This window comes from Pelodiscus sinensis, chromosome 2 (assembly GCF_049634645.1).
Source record: "Pelodiscus sinensis isolate JC-2024 chromosome 2, ASM4963464v1, whole genome shotgun sequence".
Lineage (NCBI taxonomy): Eukaryota > Metazoa > Chordata > Testudines > Trionychidae > Pelodiscus > Pelodiscus sinensis.
Window position 1 is genome coordinate 108,097,921 of NC_134712.1, and position 12,996 is coordinate 108,110,916.

The following is a 12,996-nucleotide window of genomic DNA, read 5'->3' on the forward strand; positions in this document are numbered from 1 at the left end:
TGCAAGGCGCGCACAAGTTTTGGGGCAGGCTCCCTTGGGGCTGTCGTGTCGCCAACCCCACCCGTATCCCTGTCCCTGCTGTTCCTCTGCGCTTTCTCGGTCTCCCCCTCTCCAGCGATGCATCAAGGAAGAGGAAGAAGGCAGCTCGACCAGCATCCTGTACTCCAGCCACTGAGAAAGGGGGGTGGTAACGGCAATAGTGTAGGCGAGCTGCAGCCGGCACTCGCCCCCGGGTGGGTGCGTGACCGAGCGGCTTCCACAAGGCCCTTCCCACTCGCCTCCCGCTCGGGCTGCTCGTGTGCCGAAGTGAAGCGGAAACCTGAGCGTGCAGCGTGGCTCCCAGCTCCTGCCCCGCTGCCAGCCGCACGGGAAGCAATCGGTCCCCCCCAGCTGTTCGCAACAGCTGTGTGTCCGCTCCAGCTGCCAAGCCAACCAATAGCCGTAGACGGGCCCGCCCCCGGCGAGGGAGGCGGAGGATCCCAGGGTGCCCTGGCTTTTAGAGGAAAGCCAACAGGGAAAAGCGATTCAGTTGTTAGCGTGCGGGCCCTGCATTGCCTCCGGCAGCTGCTGCCTCCACCACACTGGGCTCTCTCCAACCTCCCCTCCTCTAACACCTACCTCAAAACTACCGGAGGCTGTGGGGCTCCCTCCCTGAGGAGGAGGAGGAGAAGAGGAGGCGGCAGCGGCAGATCTGTTTGCAAAAAGGAACGCTCTATAGCTGCAGAGGGGAGTTGACTCCGGAATAAGCTCCCCCCACACACACACCACGTGTAAACGCACCGAAGCGCACGCTACAGTCCCCGTGTGTTTGCTTAGGGCAGTCCGGCTGGCAGGGCCAAGGAAGGGCGCGGAAGATGCACACGACCCAGAAGGACACCACTTACACCAAGATCTTTGTCGGGGGCCTTCCGTATCACACCACCGACTCCAGCCTGCGCAAGTACTTCGAAGTGTTCGGGGAGATCGAGGAAGCCGTAGTCATCACCGACAGGCAGACGGGCAAGTCCCGGGGATACGGATTTGTAAGTCCTGGGGTTGCTGCTTTGGGGCCGCGCCTGCTAACTTGCGCCTGCTGCCAGCGGGTGGGAATTTGCTGCCGATTGGGGAGGGGGCGAGGAGAGATGGCACCGTGACCACTGTGCATCGTTTTTTGCTTGGGAGGGATCCGACCGCTTGGGAAGCCGGCGGCATTGTATAGGCTGTGGGGTGAGAAGACAGGTGAAGCCGGAGAGAAACGTTCTGTGAGGCAGAGGCCAGCATGTTGCACTACAGCCCCAGAAGGCAGCCCTAGATAAAGAGTTTGTCTGATTGGGGAGGTACTTTGTTTTGAGGAATTATTTAATTTTTTTTGAGAGAGGGGGGGGAAAGGCTGGGGAATCCCTCATGGAGGGGATATGGATTGTGGTTTGTGCATAAAAAGTTATTTGCCTGGCAACAAATTAAACCAGCTGGTAGTCTACTGATAGGGCTTACACGTTTTATCTGCGATAGCACAGGGGACTCCTATACATGCGCACACACCCCAGTATCGCACTTCAACAAACTAGAAGCTTGAAATAATCCTACAGAAATCAGGTTAAGCACAGAGCAAGGGAAAGGTAGGGGATCTTTTACTTCAATGAGTTTTAAGCTACAGAACTAAGGCCCCTTTATTTCTGAATGAGGACATCCACAAAGGGATTTAATGTGCTTTCGTGTATTTTAATTTCTCAGGCCTTTAGTTAATTTCCCTTCAAGTTCCTGCCTACCTTCATGTAAACAAGGCCAATTTATCTTAATTATTCAAGCAAGCCCATTAGTTTTGTAGAAAAAAACATTTAAGGAGATGAGGGTTTATATCTTTCATACTGTCTTTTGGGGTTGCGGAGGAGAGGAAAAAGCTGGTTGTTCATGTGAAAGGGTGAATCTACTTTTTTTCCAATGGAAAAAAATGGTTTAATTCATAGCGTTATATATTGTTCAGGTCACCATGGCTGATAGAGCTGCTGCTGAAAGGGCTTGCAAAGATCCCAATCCTATTATTGATGGCAGGAAGGCCAATGTGAACCTGGCATACCTGGGAGCAAAACCAAGGATAATGCAACCAGGTGAGGAAAGTCTTTTTCTCTCTCTTCACCCCTGCCGTCCCTTCAACAAAGTTTCTGAGGGGAAGAAAACTTAAGTCTGTCTTAAAACTTAGTGTCTCAGGTAACTACTTTCCTTGGAGTATAGTTTTTGTGTGATGTGTGTTAACATTTTGGCTATGGATTAGCATGCTATTTTAGCTGTAAAAAATCTTTCATAAAAACTGAAAGTGTGCATGTGTACTGTACATGTCCCCTTTGAATTTCCTTCATACAGAATTTCTATTTTGTTGGAGCCTATATTATGAATGAAATGACAAATGTAACTTACATGTAACTGAGGGGAAAGATTATGGCATAAATACAAGAACTGCTAGATATACCCAGTCTTATTAACATAAACAATCTCTTAATGGGAACTTATAAAATACATGGAATCTATTGCACTGAATGAGAGGGGAAAAAATGAATGGCTTTATCACAAGGCCGGATTGGATCCAGAACTCATTCACAGATTTCATGCCAGGTTCAGTATCACAGCTTCACGGCAAAATAAATGGGAATGCAATAGTGTGTTAATAGTCCATATTTTCAGCCTGTGAACCCCTTACTGACATTGGTGAGCAGTTAGTCACTTGAATAGACCCATTAACTTCAATGGGAATATTCAGGTGACTAGCGTTCACATTGGTTTGTACTTAATCACCTGACTATTTTCACTGAAGTTGGTGAATCTGCTCATGTGATTAAGGGGCTTGCAGTCAAGCCCAATGTGAAAATCTTGGTTTATTTCCAGGAGTAAGTAGTTAGAATTTGGCTCATATTGTAATATATACTATCTTTTCACTGGGAGCAATGCATGCACATGTCCTCTGTAGAAACTACATATATGCATCCAATTAGAATTCTTAGGCTGTAGGGTTAAGGACTGATTTTGCTGCTAAAGAACTCTTTGCTTTTAAATAAGTTCAGTGACATTCTCCTTGTTGCTGTCAAATAAGCTGTCTTTTTGAACATTGGCAGGAGTCAAGATCCTGGTTTAGATTGTTAAAAATAAATTATTCAAAATATTTCTCCTGTAATCTGTGGTTCTTTGCTTTTTTGAACATCTTTAATCATGCTTGTTAGTAAAGGTGATTATGTGTATGTATAGCATAAATAAGTAGCTGAAGGAATGCTCATATAGAGAATGTGATGTGTTTTGTTGGTAGGTTTTGCCTTTGGTGTTCAGCATCTTCATCCAGCTCTCATACAGAGGCCTTTTGGGTAAGTCTATAAAACAGGTCCATCAACAAAGTAGAACCTCAGATGGCCTCTCACAGTATTGTACCTGACTTTATAATGATGCCATTCAAACTTCCAGACTAAAATATCATACAGCTTGTAAATATGCTCTCTTTGGTAATGCTCTGAAGATCATAGTAGAGTTGGGCATATGATGTTTGCAGCCCTCTCAATCCAAGCGGATCAGATCCACACCACCCTGTGATTAAAAGAAGGTGGTATGAGTTTATACAAGACTGCTATGCCCCCATTTATTTATTTTTTTTCCCCAGCTTGACTCAATGTTATTTATCTCTTTCTAATCTGACAGGGATCGTTTACAGTTAAGATAACTGATCAGAAGGATATGATGATAAGAGGTGGAATAGTTCTGTTTGGAATTAAACTCTGTAACCAGTAGACTCAAACACAAACAAGCTAAAATGGTGATTAATGATGCATGTATGTTTTTTTTCCTATAGTCAATAGACCTCCGTGTGCTTTTTATTTTTATTTTTTTTACAGAAATGAAGTGGTGTTGATAGCTAAACCGTGTGCTTTTATTTAATTGAAAGAGCTGTAGTGAAAGTTTTTTGGGGTCTCTTAATTTTGTTTTTGTTGTTGAGGAGTGTTGACTTTGCCATGGGGAGCAAAGGGACTTTTTTTCTTGCTTTCAAGCTGTAGCCTGTGACTCCTTTTTTAACCATATTCGTATTTTGTATTGAGTGCTAAATTGTGTGACATCTTGATTTTTTTTTTTATAAAGAAAATCAACATATTGCTTGCATGTTTATAGTTCTTGGTTTGGTTCCTTGAGAGGGGTATGAAGGGGTGTGGAGCTATTTTGATTAACATTGTGCTTCCACTTGGGCTTTCTAATGCCAGTCTTTAATATATAGTGCATTTCTTTAAAAAATATACAAGTATACTATTCCTAAGTACTTCTAACACTTGCTTTTGATAGACTTAAAATTAGGAGGTGAAATTGCTTACATTTTCTGTCCCGTATCACCTCACTAATTCAAACTGACTGGGTCACTGCAAAATAATGTATTTTGCTAATTAATGAATAAGCTAACAAAGCAAGGAGAATTCATCAGAGAATGTACTTTGTCTACGTGACAGTGTAGATTTAAGATAATCTAAGTTGGTATCATGAAATGGCAGTAGCTGTGCTCCTTAGTTAAAGTTGAAGCTAGCTTTCAATTGGAAGCTGCTTGTTTTTCCTTTTGGAAAAGTTGTGGAGATGGGAAAACAGCCTTCCAGAAACTTCACGTACAACATCTTCTCTCACAGTACAGTGGTTTAGGGGTTTTCTGGGAAGCATGATGGCAGTCAGGAAACTGGTTTTGAAAATGTAACTGAAGCTCACTTACAACCCTCACCCCCTTTTGCTTCTTATAATATCCCAAAATGTGTCTTGTTGGCTTTGTTGAATGGAAATATCTCTTAATAATCTTGAAGAAATTTTTCATCTGTAAAGAATATATAAGAATTTGATGCTCACAAAGGGAGTGACGTTACTTAGAAGGTCATGAAAGCAGGGTTACAAAGAGGAGCTGGTCAAATGCTGAGGGAACAGCCTGAGGAAAAGAGGATGTGCTTGCTTAGCTTAGCTAGAAAGGAGGAACTGGGACTGTGTATACTACTTAAGAGACTTTAAAAATGAATTCTTCTCTCTAGTCCTTCACCCTTTTCTAGTTCTAACCCTTTTCTAGTTCTAACACTGTATATCAATCTGAATTGGAGACATACTCCGCCAAGAGAGGTAGTATGTGCTTTAAACTGGAAAAATCCAGTATTCATTTTATCCTTGTTCCCTGCATCTTTTCTGTTACCTCCATGTAGAAGATCTAACTTCTTTGCAAGAGATGCACTTCCAATAATCTCCCATTTAATGTCTCTGATCTATGCATATATTTCAGGGGATAAAGTTAAGGCTGGGGAGAACAGAGCAAACTGAGTGGAATGATAGGGAGCAATGACTATGAAAAAGAGAAACAGGCTGGGCTGTTTAACAGCTCATTTTTCATACATTTTAATGTTTGGCTTTGCTAAAAAGATACTCTTTGCTGTAAAGAGTAATATTTTGAGGTCCTATCTGGACTCCATTGAAACACTTTGAATTTTAAGTCTTTGTGCGTACTAGTAAGTGTATTTCTATATGCTATGCGAAAGTAAGTACAGTAAAACTCCAATAGTCCAGCATCCAATTGTACGATAGCCCGGCATCAAAATGGCAAGAGCCTAGTGAGTGAGCTTTGGCAAAAACGAGTCACAATGCAGCAGCTGAACCGAGCAAAAAGGGTTAAAAAATAAAACATTACAGTATACTGTATCTAGTATGTACAATAAAAAGGGTTAAAACACTTTATATACAGTATATGCTGGATACAGTATGTGTGTGTGTGTGTGTGTGTGTGTGTAATATAAACCAGTTTATAGTACCTCCTCATAGTCCAGCATATTTGATAATCCGGCACCACTTAGGTCCCAAAGGTTTCGGATTATCGTAAATCTACTGTAATGGGGAACCTCCGATCAGTGCTCTGACAGTAAAAGGGGGGAGTACCATTTTTGTCTAACTTAATTATCAAAGTGCAAATTAGTGAGGTTCTACTTAATTCTTGTCAACAGTATTCTCTCCTAATTCCATCTTTCAGATAAAATGTAGTTACTTTCAGCATCACATTATCTCCGATTTAGTGGAAGGGCATGCTTAATTCTGAGTACATTACCTCCATGACTTTACTGTAGCTAAGAGAGAAGCTACATTAATTCCTGGTCATAAAACACTTGGGCTACGTCTACACTGGCCCCAAATTCCGGAAAAGGGATGCAAAGCAGGTAAATCAGAATAGGGAAATCCGTGGGGGATTTAAATATCCCCTGCGGATTTAAATAAACATGCCTGCCGCTTTTTTTCCGGCTTGGGGAAAAGCCGGAAAAAAGCGTCTAGACTGGCGCGATCCTCCGGAATAAAGCCCTTTGAAAGTAGGAATAAGAGATCCTCCGGAAAAGGGCTTTATTCCGGAGGATCGCGCCAGTCTAGACGCTTTTTTCCGGCTTTTCCCCAAACCGGAAAAAAAGCGGCGGACATGTTTATTTAAATCCGTGGGGGATATTTAAATCCCCCGCGGATTTCCCTAGTCTGACTTACCTGCTTTGCATCCCTTTTCCAGAATTTGGGGCCAGTGTAGACGTAGCCTTTTAGTTCTGGTTTCTTTTTCCTACGCTATATAAGTTAATTCTCCCAGCCAAGTAACATTTCCTGATCTCATTCCCCCTTTATATCCAGAATCTCATTTACTATAGGCGTGAGACCCAGCATGCTGAATCTGGCCACAATCATAGACATGTAGGGCAGAGGAAGGGGCATTGATGAGTTCAATTTTGATTACTTATCCCACTGTAACTCATAGAAGTATAATGAAACACCAAATGCTTCTATTCAGCTCATTTTGAATTAATGTGGGTTTTTGTTTTAAGATCTTTATTTTGTTCCATTGAGATGCCTTCTCTTCCTTTGCATGCATAATTACCACTTACCATCATGGTAAATTACATGCATGAAGGTAGAAGTGGATGTAGCATATGAATAATTAGACCTTTTCCCTGTTTGTCTAAGGACTGATCCTGAAATAAATGGAAAAGTTCCCACAAATGTGAGAGCAGAATTAGGCCCTAAGAGGACAAACTAGCCAATTGAATGGTTAGCTGATATCAAACACTAGCTAAGCCATATCCTAGTTTTACAAAATCCTAATAATGATTATAACAGAGGGAGGGGAAAGTACTGACTTACAGCTGAGAATTAAAAGATTGGTGTAATATCAGGAACTGGTAACTTTGAAACAGTTATGGAATAAAATATATATATGGAATAAAACGGAATATATATTTGCCAATACTCTGCAGAAGGCTTTAAGCACAAACTTAACCCCTAAAACATGCTTGATTTTTATAGACTGTTAGTATGTATACATAATCCTTGCTCTGGTATAAGAAGACTGTTCAATGTTGAACTTTGAATAAAATCTGCTAGTTAATTGTATTTCTGAATTTCTATCTATTGCAGCTATTCCAGATCAGCCAAGGCTGCCTTTTTGTTTTAGCATATGCATAATATTTACAATAATATGCTTTCTTATACAGCTATCATAGTATTAAACCTAATCAACATTCTGACTTTGCATACTCTTACAACTTAAGTTAATGAAAATCTTAACTCCTATGGGAAGAGCACTTGTGTACACCAACATTACTTAGTGCTAAACATTGCCTTTTTTTCCCTTGAGGGTAGTAACTTGAGGCAATAAACTAACATACTCAAAAATAAAAATTCTTGCTATAAGACAGTTTTATAATTTATGATACTGTCCCACCTATAGAAATATAGTATTCTTTCTAAAAACATGACTGTTTTATTAAGGTGTCTGAGCACAATGGGAAACTGAGGTCAAAAGATTAAAGACCAGTGTTTGTGTCATTGAGATGTACACATGTTGGCCTTCGCAGTAGATCGACATTTACTTTAGCCTTATAAAGTCATTTTACTCTGCTTGAAACCCTTGTCTCATGACAGATGGATCAAAAATAGCCCCACTGCAGCTTACACTGTCAATCACCACATCTGAAATGGCATGATGGTGGGGGGCCTGCACAGGGTTCATGGATAATGCAGGCTAAAATGCTGTTGTAAAGGGATAGTTTTGTAATTCACCACCTGTTTTGTTTCTTGGCTTAAAGGAAACAAGTCATAAGGGTTTAAGTGAGAACATATGCATCTTTCAGTCTAGTTTTTAAAAAGATAAGCACATATACATAGCCAAGAGTCCTAACGAATCTTTGGTAATGTCCTCTGTACAAACACAGAGAAAGATCTAGAAATGTAGTATGTATTACTGTCTCATTATTGTTCAAAATACTATTTGTCGTAACTACTGCTGCCCATTTGTTAAAGTGACTGTTGGTTGTTAAGTGGACTCACTGTATCAGGGTTTAGAAAAGGTCCTTGAAAAATTATTTAAACTAATAATGTGGTAAAGCTATAATGTAAATTTTTATTTATAATCCTTTAAGTGGTGTGTCAGACGTAAAAACTATGTTAAGATTGTTTGTTTTTATTTTCTGGTTTGTATTAATGCAAGGTATTCTATTTCCCTTTTTGAATGGAGAGAGAAAACAGTAACATAATTAAAGGGACAATATCATTTTATTAATAAAATTATCAGTCAATTAGTTGTAAAAATCCAGTTTGTCACTATTTTTGTAGTTGCCTCAGACAACAGAAAACATCTCAACTGCGTTATTACAGTTGCAGTGTTTAGCTTGCAAGGAGAAATTTTTTGTTACTGGGTTTGTCTGAGTTTAATGTTTTTAATTTTTTTATACTTTTAAATAGATTTAATGCTTTGTTTTATCTTTTTTAAATCTTGGGATGATTTTAGTTAACCAGTGCCCCTTTTTAATCAAATTGTTGACAACGGGAAGTAAAACTTATTTCATTTTTTAAAAAAGTGTGGCACTTAAAGCTGGAGGAAAGGGACAAATTGTACAGCTTCAATGTTCCTTATATGTTTACAATATAAATACTGTGCTAAAAGACTGGAATTGTCTTTATACTCATCTGGAAATGGAAACTTTTAATTTGCATGCAAAGTCTAAAGCTCTGATCCTGCATTGGAAGCTGCAAAAGACTTTTGTGGCTATGTAGATCCCCTCTGACTTCAGTCTACCCATGAATTCAGTTGCAGGATTGGGGGGGATTAAAAGAATAAAGAACGTGGTGTCATTCTACGCTAAAGAATCTTTAATATTAAGTGATACAATGGAATGATGGGATTAACTTGTATGCAAATCTGTGTGATGTGAGAGGATTACTACTACTATCAAAAGTAGTTCAATAATGGGCTATTAAGTTAAGGAAGCAATGTTCTCTGCTTTGGAGGAGGAAATGGGGAAGTGTGTCTATTGACTTGTTCAAACAGTTATTTAATGAGCCATAAACTTGTTTTTGCTTTTGTTAAACACCAGATCTATTTAGATTTAATCCTACCCCCATCTCCCAAAACTCTATGCTGTATGTCTTGCATAGAAATAAACAAGCTGGCACAAAACAGGACATCAGTGGCCTGATAGTCAAACAGGTTTGACCCTTGTGTCCTTATGACCTTTACAAAAGTGTGATGCACATGTACTTAGGAATCACTGTTATGAATTTTAATAGCATCTATGTAGCTTCTCCTCAATGGCCTCTTGTGACCGAGTGAGCTGCACTATAGTTCGTTTGGAAAGTGTGATTCGTGCTGTGTTTACCACACTTGTGAACTTTAAACTCCTTTGTCGCCTGTGGTTTTTCTTTATTTTTAATAAGGGTGACTGAGGTTGCAGAGAAATTAATGTGTGCTGAGTCTGCATAGTAATCTAAGTAGGGTTGCCACAATACTTGTTGTTTTAAAAAATATATATATTTTTTGTGTGGTGGGTGTGATGGCATACAGAAGTAACAGACTAAAAAACTATTTAGCTGCATTATCCACTACCACAAATTGATTACGGTGACTGTCAAATTACATGGTTGTTACAATAAAGCCAGTATTCAAAACAAAGAATTTTACTAATCAGTGAGGTTAATCAGTTAGGGCAACAAATTCATTTACAGTTGATTTTTAAAATGAACAACCTTGGATTTGAAACACATATATTTACTTTTTTTTTTTTTTTTACAAGTATCTTAAGCTGGCATTTCCAAATATTGGCCTGTCTAAAGATTTTTAAATGACCACACAGTGTGTTGCTTAATGGTGTTATGTTTAATGCTATTAAGTCCTCCATAGTGCTGTGTTTTTGAGCAATGCATCTCTTTATGCTATTGAAATGATACATTAGTGTATTAAATGTAGTTATTGTGGCAACCCTATGCTCATAACAACAACTAAATTGAGTTTGTTTTAGTTCTGAATATGGAAATAGCACTTAAAATCACACATTTTCCTCTAACTTGATCTTCCATCTTTCAACAGGATACCTGCTCATTATGTCTATCCACAGGCTTTTGTGCAGCCAGGAGTTGTAATTCCACATGTCCAACCTACAGCAGCTGCTGCCTCCACCACACCTTACATTGATTACACTGGAGCTGCATATGCACAATACTCAGCAGCAGCTGCTGCTGCCGCCGCTGCTGCAGCCTATGACCAGTACCCATATGCAGCATCCCCAGCTGCTGCTGGGTATGTCACTGCTGGAGGTTATGGCTATGCAGTCCAGCAACCACTTACTGCTGCAGCACCTGGGACAGCTGCTGCAGCAGCTGCAGCCTTTGGTCAGTACCAGCCACAACAGCTGCAAACAGACCGCATGCAATAGCAGATGGACTTCTGAAGAAAGATAGATCTTTCTTTCTCTTCCTTTTTTCCAGCCTTCCAATATAACTAGTTAATAAGAGACAATTAACATTTTACTAAGCAGCTTTAAGAAAAGCTATGCTACTGCAAAGTTAAAGATTTTTTTTTTAATTCCACTGTCTTCATACAGCATGCATCCAAATCATGTTGCTATAGGGAAGGGGTGGGGTGGGGTGTACCAATTTCAGGTTTCAATTAAGAAGAAACAATTTATAATGTACTGTCATGAAAGTATGGCAGGAGTAGCAATGGGACTTTATATTTAAAAAAATAAGAAGTAAATGTGTATTTTTTACAGTATCAGGGAAGCAAACTGCCTTTTATAAGTGAGAAAACATTTGAAAAAGATGAACCAGGGAAAAAAAATCAGTGAGCAATATGTAGCCTGTATCAAGTTTAATTCTTTTTAAAAACTGTATAAAGCACTGATTGTCATTTCTAGTTTTCACTGTGGCCTATAGAACTTGCGTTAGTGAGAAAATATTTTCTCACTATCTCATTAATGGGCATCGAACAATCTGAGGAACATGTCCTGTTGGTAAAACAGTGGACAGGCACCAAAGTTATTTTCTTCTGTCCTCTGGATGAGTGGAACTATGGCGCAAGTGATGTGGAATTAATGGGTGCAACAGCTGTAGAGACAATCAATAACACAGACAGTTCTGGAAAGAACACATCACTTGTGCTCGTTTGATGAGCTTGTCACTTTCTAATCCCTCTCTCCATCCTGTTTCACTTTTTGGAAACTTTAACTGCTCATGTCAGCTATTCTGATTCTGAAATAGGATCAGCTCTTTACTACAACAGCCTTCTCTTTCTATTTATTGCATCTGTTCATGGTTTGTGAATAAAGGCAGGAAGAAGCTTGCTGAACTTAAACCTTTAAGAACTGTTTTAAGGGAACTACTTATTTCCTTTTTTTGAAACTTTGTACAATTTTAGTATCTATTTCAGAATATTTAAAAATATTTATTAGAGAACATACAGTACAAGACATCTTTTGTTACTGAGATTGCAGTTCTTCAAGGGTTAATGGTATGTGATTTATACTGTGCCTTAATTGTAATGCTATTTAAAAAATATTTATTTTGAAAGTTTTACTATGCTGCGCTCTAAAGAAAGCAACTTTAGATGTGACACTGTAAAATTATGTATTCATCTCATGGCATAAATTATTTAGCAGGTTTAGATGTAGCATATTAAATATTAACCTAATCAATTAAAGATGTTGACTTGGATTTATTTAAATGCAGTATGTGCACTGTATGAGGGTACTCTTAAATTAACACTTTTTAGGATTTTACATTAAATATTGCCAGTTCCATGCTTTTCCCTCTTCAGTATTTTTTCCCCATGTAGGCCTTTCAAATACATCAGAACATGGGGGTTCCCCACCCCCACAATTGTATGTAGACTATCTTTTTTTTCATTTGCTTGAGAATGCTGCTTTACATTGTCCTGTGAAACTACAATACTTGCAATTTTTATTCTTGACCTAAATGGAATTTAATATTTTACACTGTATTGGATTTTTTATACTTGAACAATTTCATACAAGGGAAGACAGGATAGCATTTTTATGGACTTTATCCAATGTCACTGGATTTATTTTAAGTATTCTGAATACTAGCCAGTGTTATATAATATAGACATGACTCCTGTGCTATTTATTCAGTATGTACATTGCTTTATAACATTTCAGATCTTCTAATCTATTCACTTGTATTAAATATAATAAAAAATATTGTTGCATCCAGTCTATTTACATTTGTGCTCAACTATTGGTGGATCTCTTCTCACTGTAATTAGAGGCCTTGACTTGTTTGTCAAATTCTTGGACTGTGGGGAGAACAAAATGTCACAGATAGTGGTTTCAGAGCTGCAGACTAATGTACATGGAGCACTGTCAAATTATATTGAGCAAATTATTATACCCTTTTATTTTACAATATTAATTCAAAAACTTAAAACAGAATTATAGGAATCTATATTTTGCCTTGGAATTAGCTATAGACACAATCTTCTGGCTGGTGCACCTTTACCAATGGTAAGGTAAAAGTCCTTTCTGCTTTCAGAAAGGATGTCTGGCAGACTACACAGAGGCACATTTCTTTGCAGAAAGTTACATTTTAGCTACATGGCTACAGCATCAGATGCATGGTGACAGTGGCTCCTGTACAGAGGGCCAACACAAGGTGTGTGTGCGTGTGCTGTTGTGGAGCCTTATTCTGAGGGCTTAAGTTGGTCCTAAGTGGTGGTGT

General features: G+C 39.0%; 1 protein-coding gene across 4 annotated transcripts; it reads left to right on the top strand.

Annotated features, from left to right (window-relative positions):
* Positions 1 to 499: 499 nt before the first annotated feature.
* RBM24 (RNA binding motif protein 24) lies at positions 500 to 12,487 on the top strand. 4 transcript variants are annotated; one of them, XR_001369084.3, is made up of 5 exons: positions 500 to 1,022; positions 1,964 to 2,087; positions 3,275 to 3,329; positions 3,658 to 3,788; positions 10,352 to 10,489. XR_001369084.3 is itself a non-coding variant. In XM_006135181.3 (4 exons), the coding sequence occupies exons 1-4, from the start codon at positions 855 to 857 to the stop codon at positions 10,695 to 10,697; spliced, it is 693 nt and encodes a 230-aa protein (XP_006135243.1). In that variant the 5' UTR covers positions 503 to 854; the 3' UTR covers positions 10,698 to 12,487. The 4 variants fall into 4 exon arrangements, 2 of the variants coding, with proteins under 2 accessions (XP_006135243.1, XP_075777334.1); XR_001369083.3 differs by having other exon boundaries at positions 3,658 to 3,772; XM_006135181.3 differs by lacking the exon at positions 3,658 to 3,788 and having other exon boundaries at positions 503 to 1,022; positions 10,352 to 12,487.
* Positions 12,488 to 12,996: the final 509 nt, after the last annotated feature.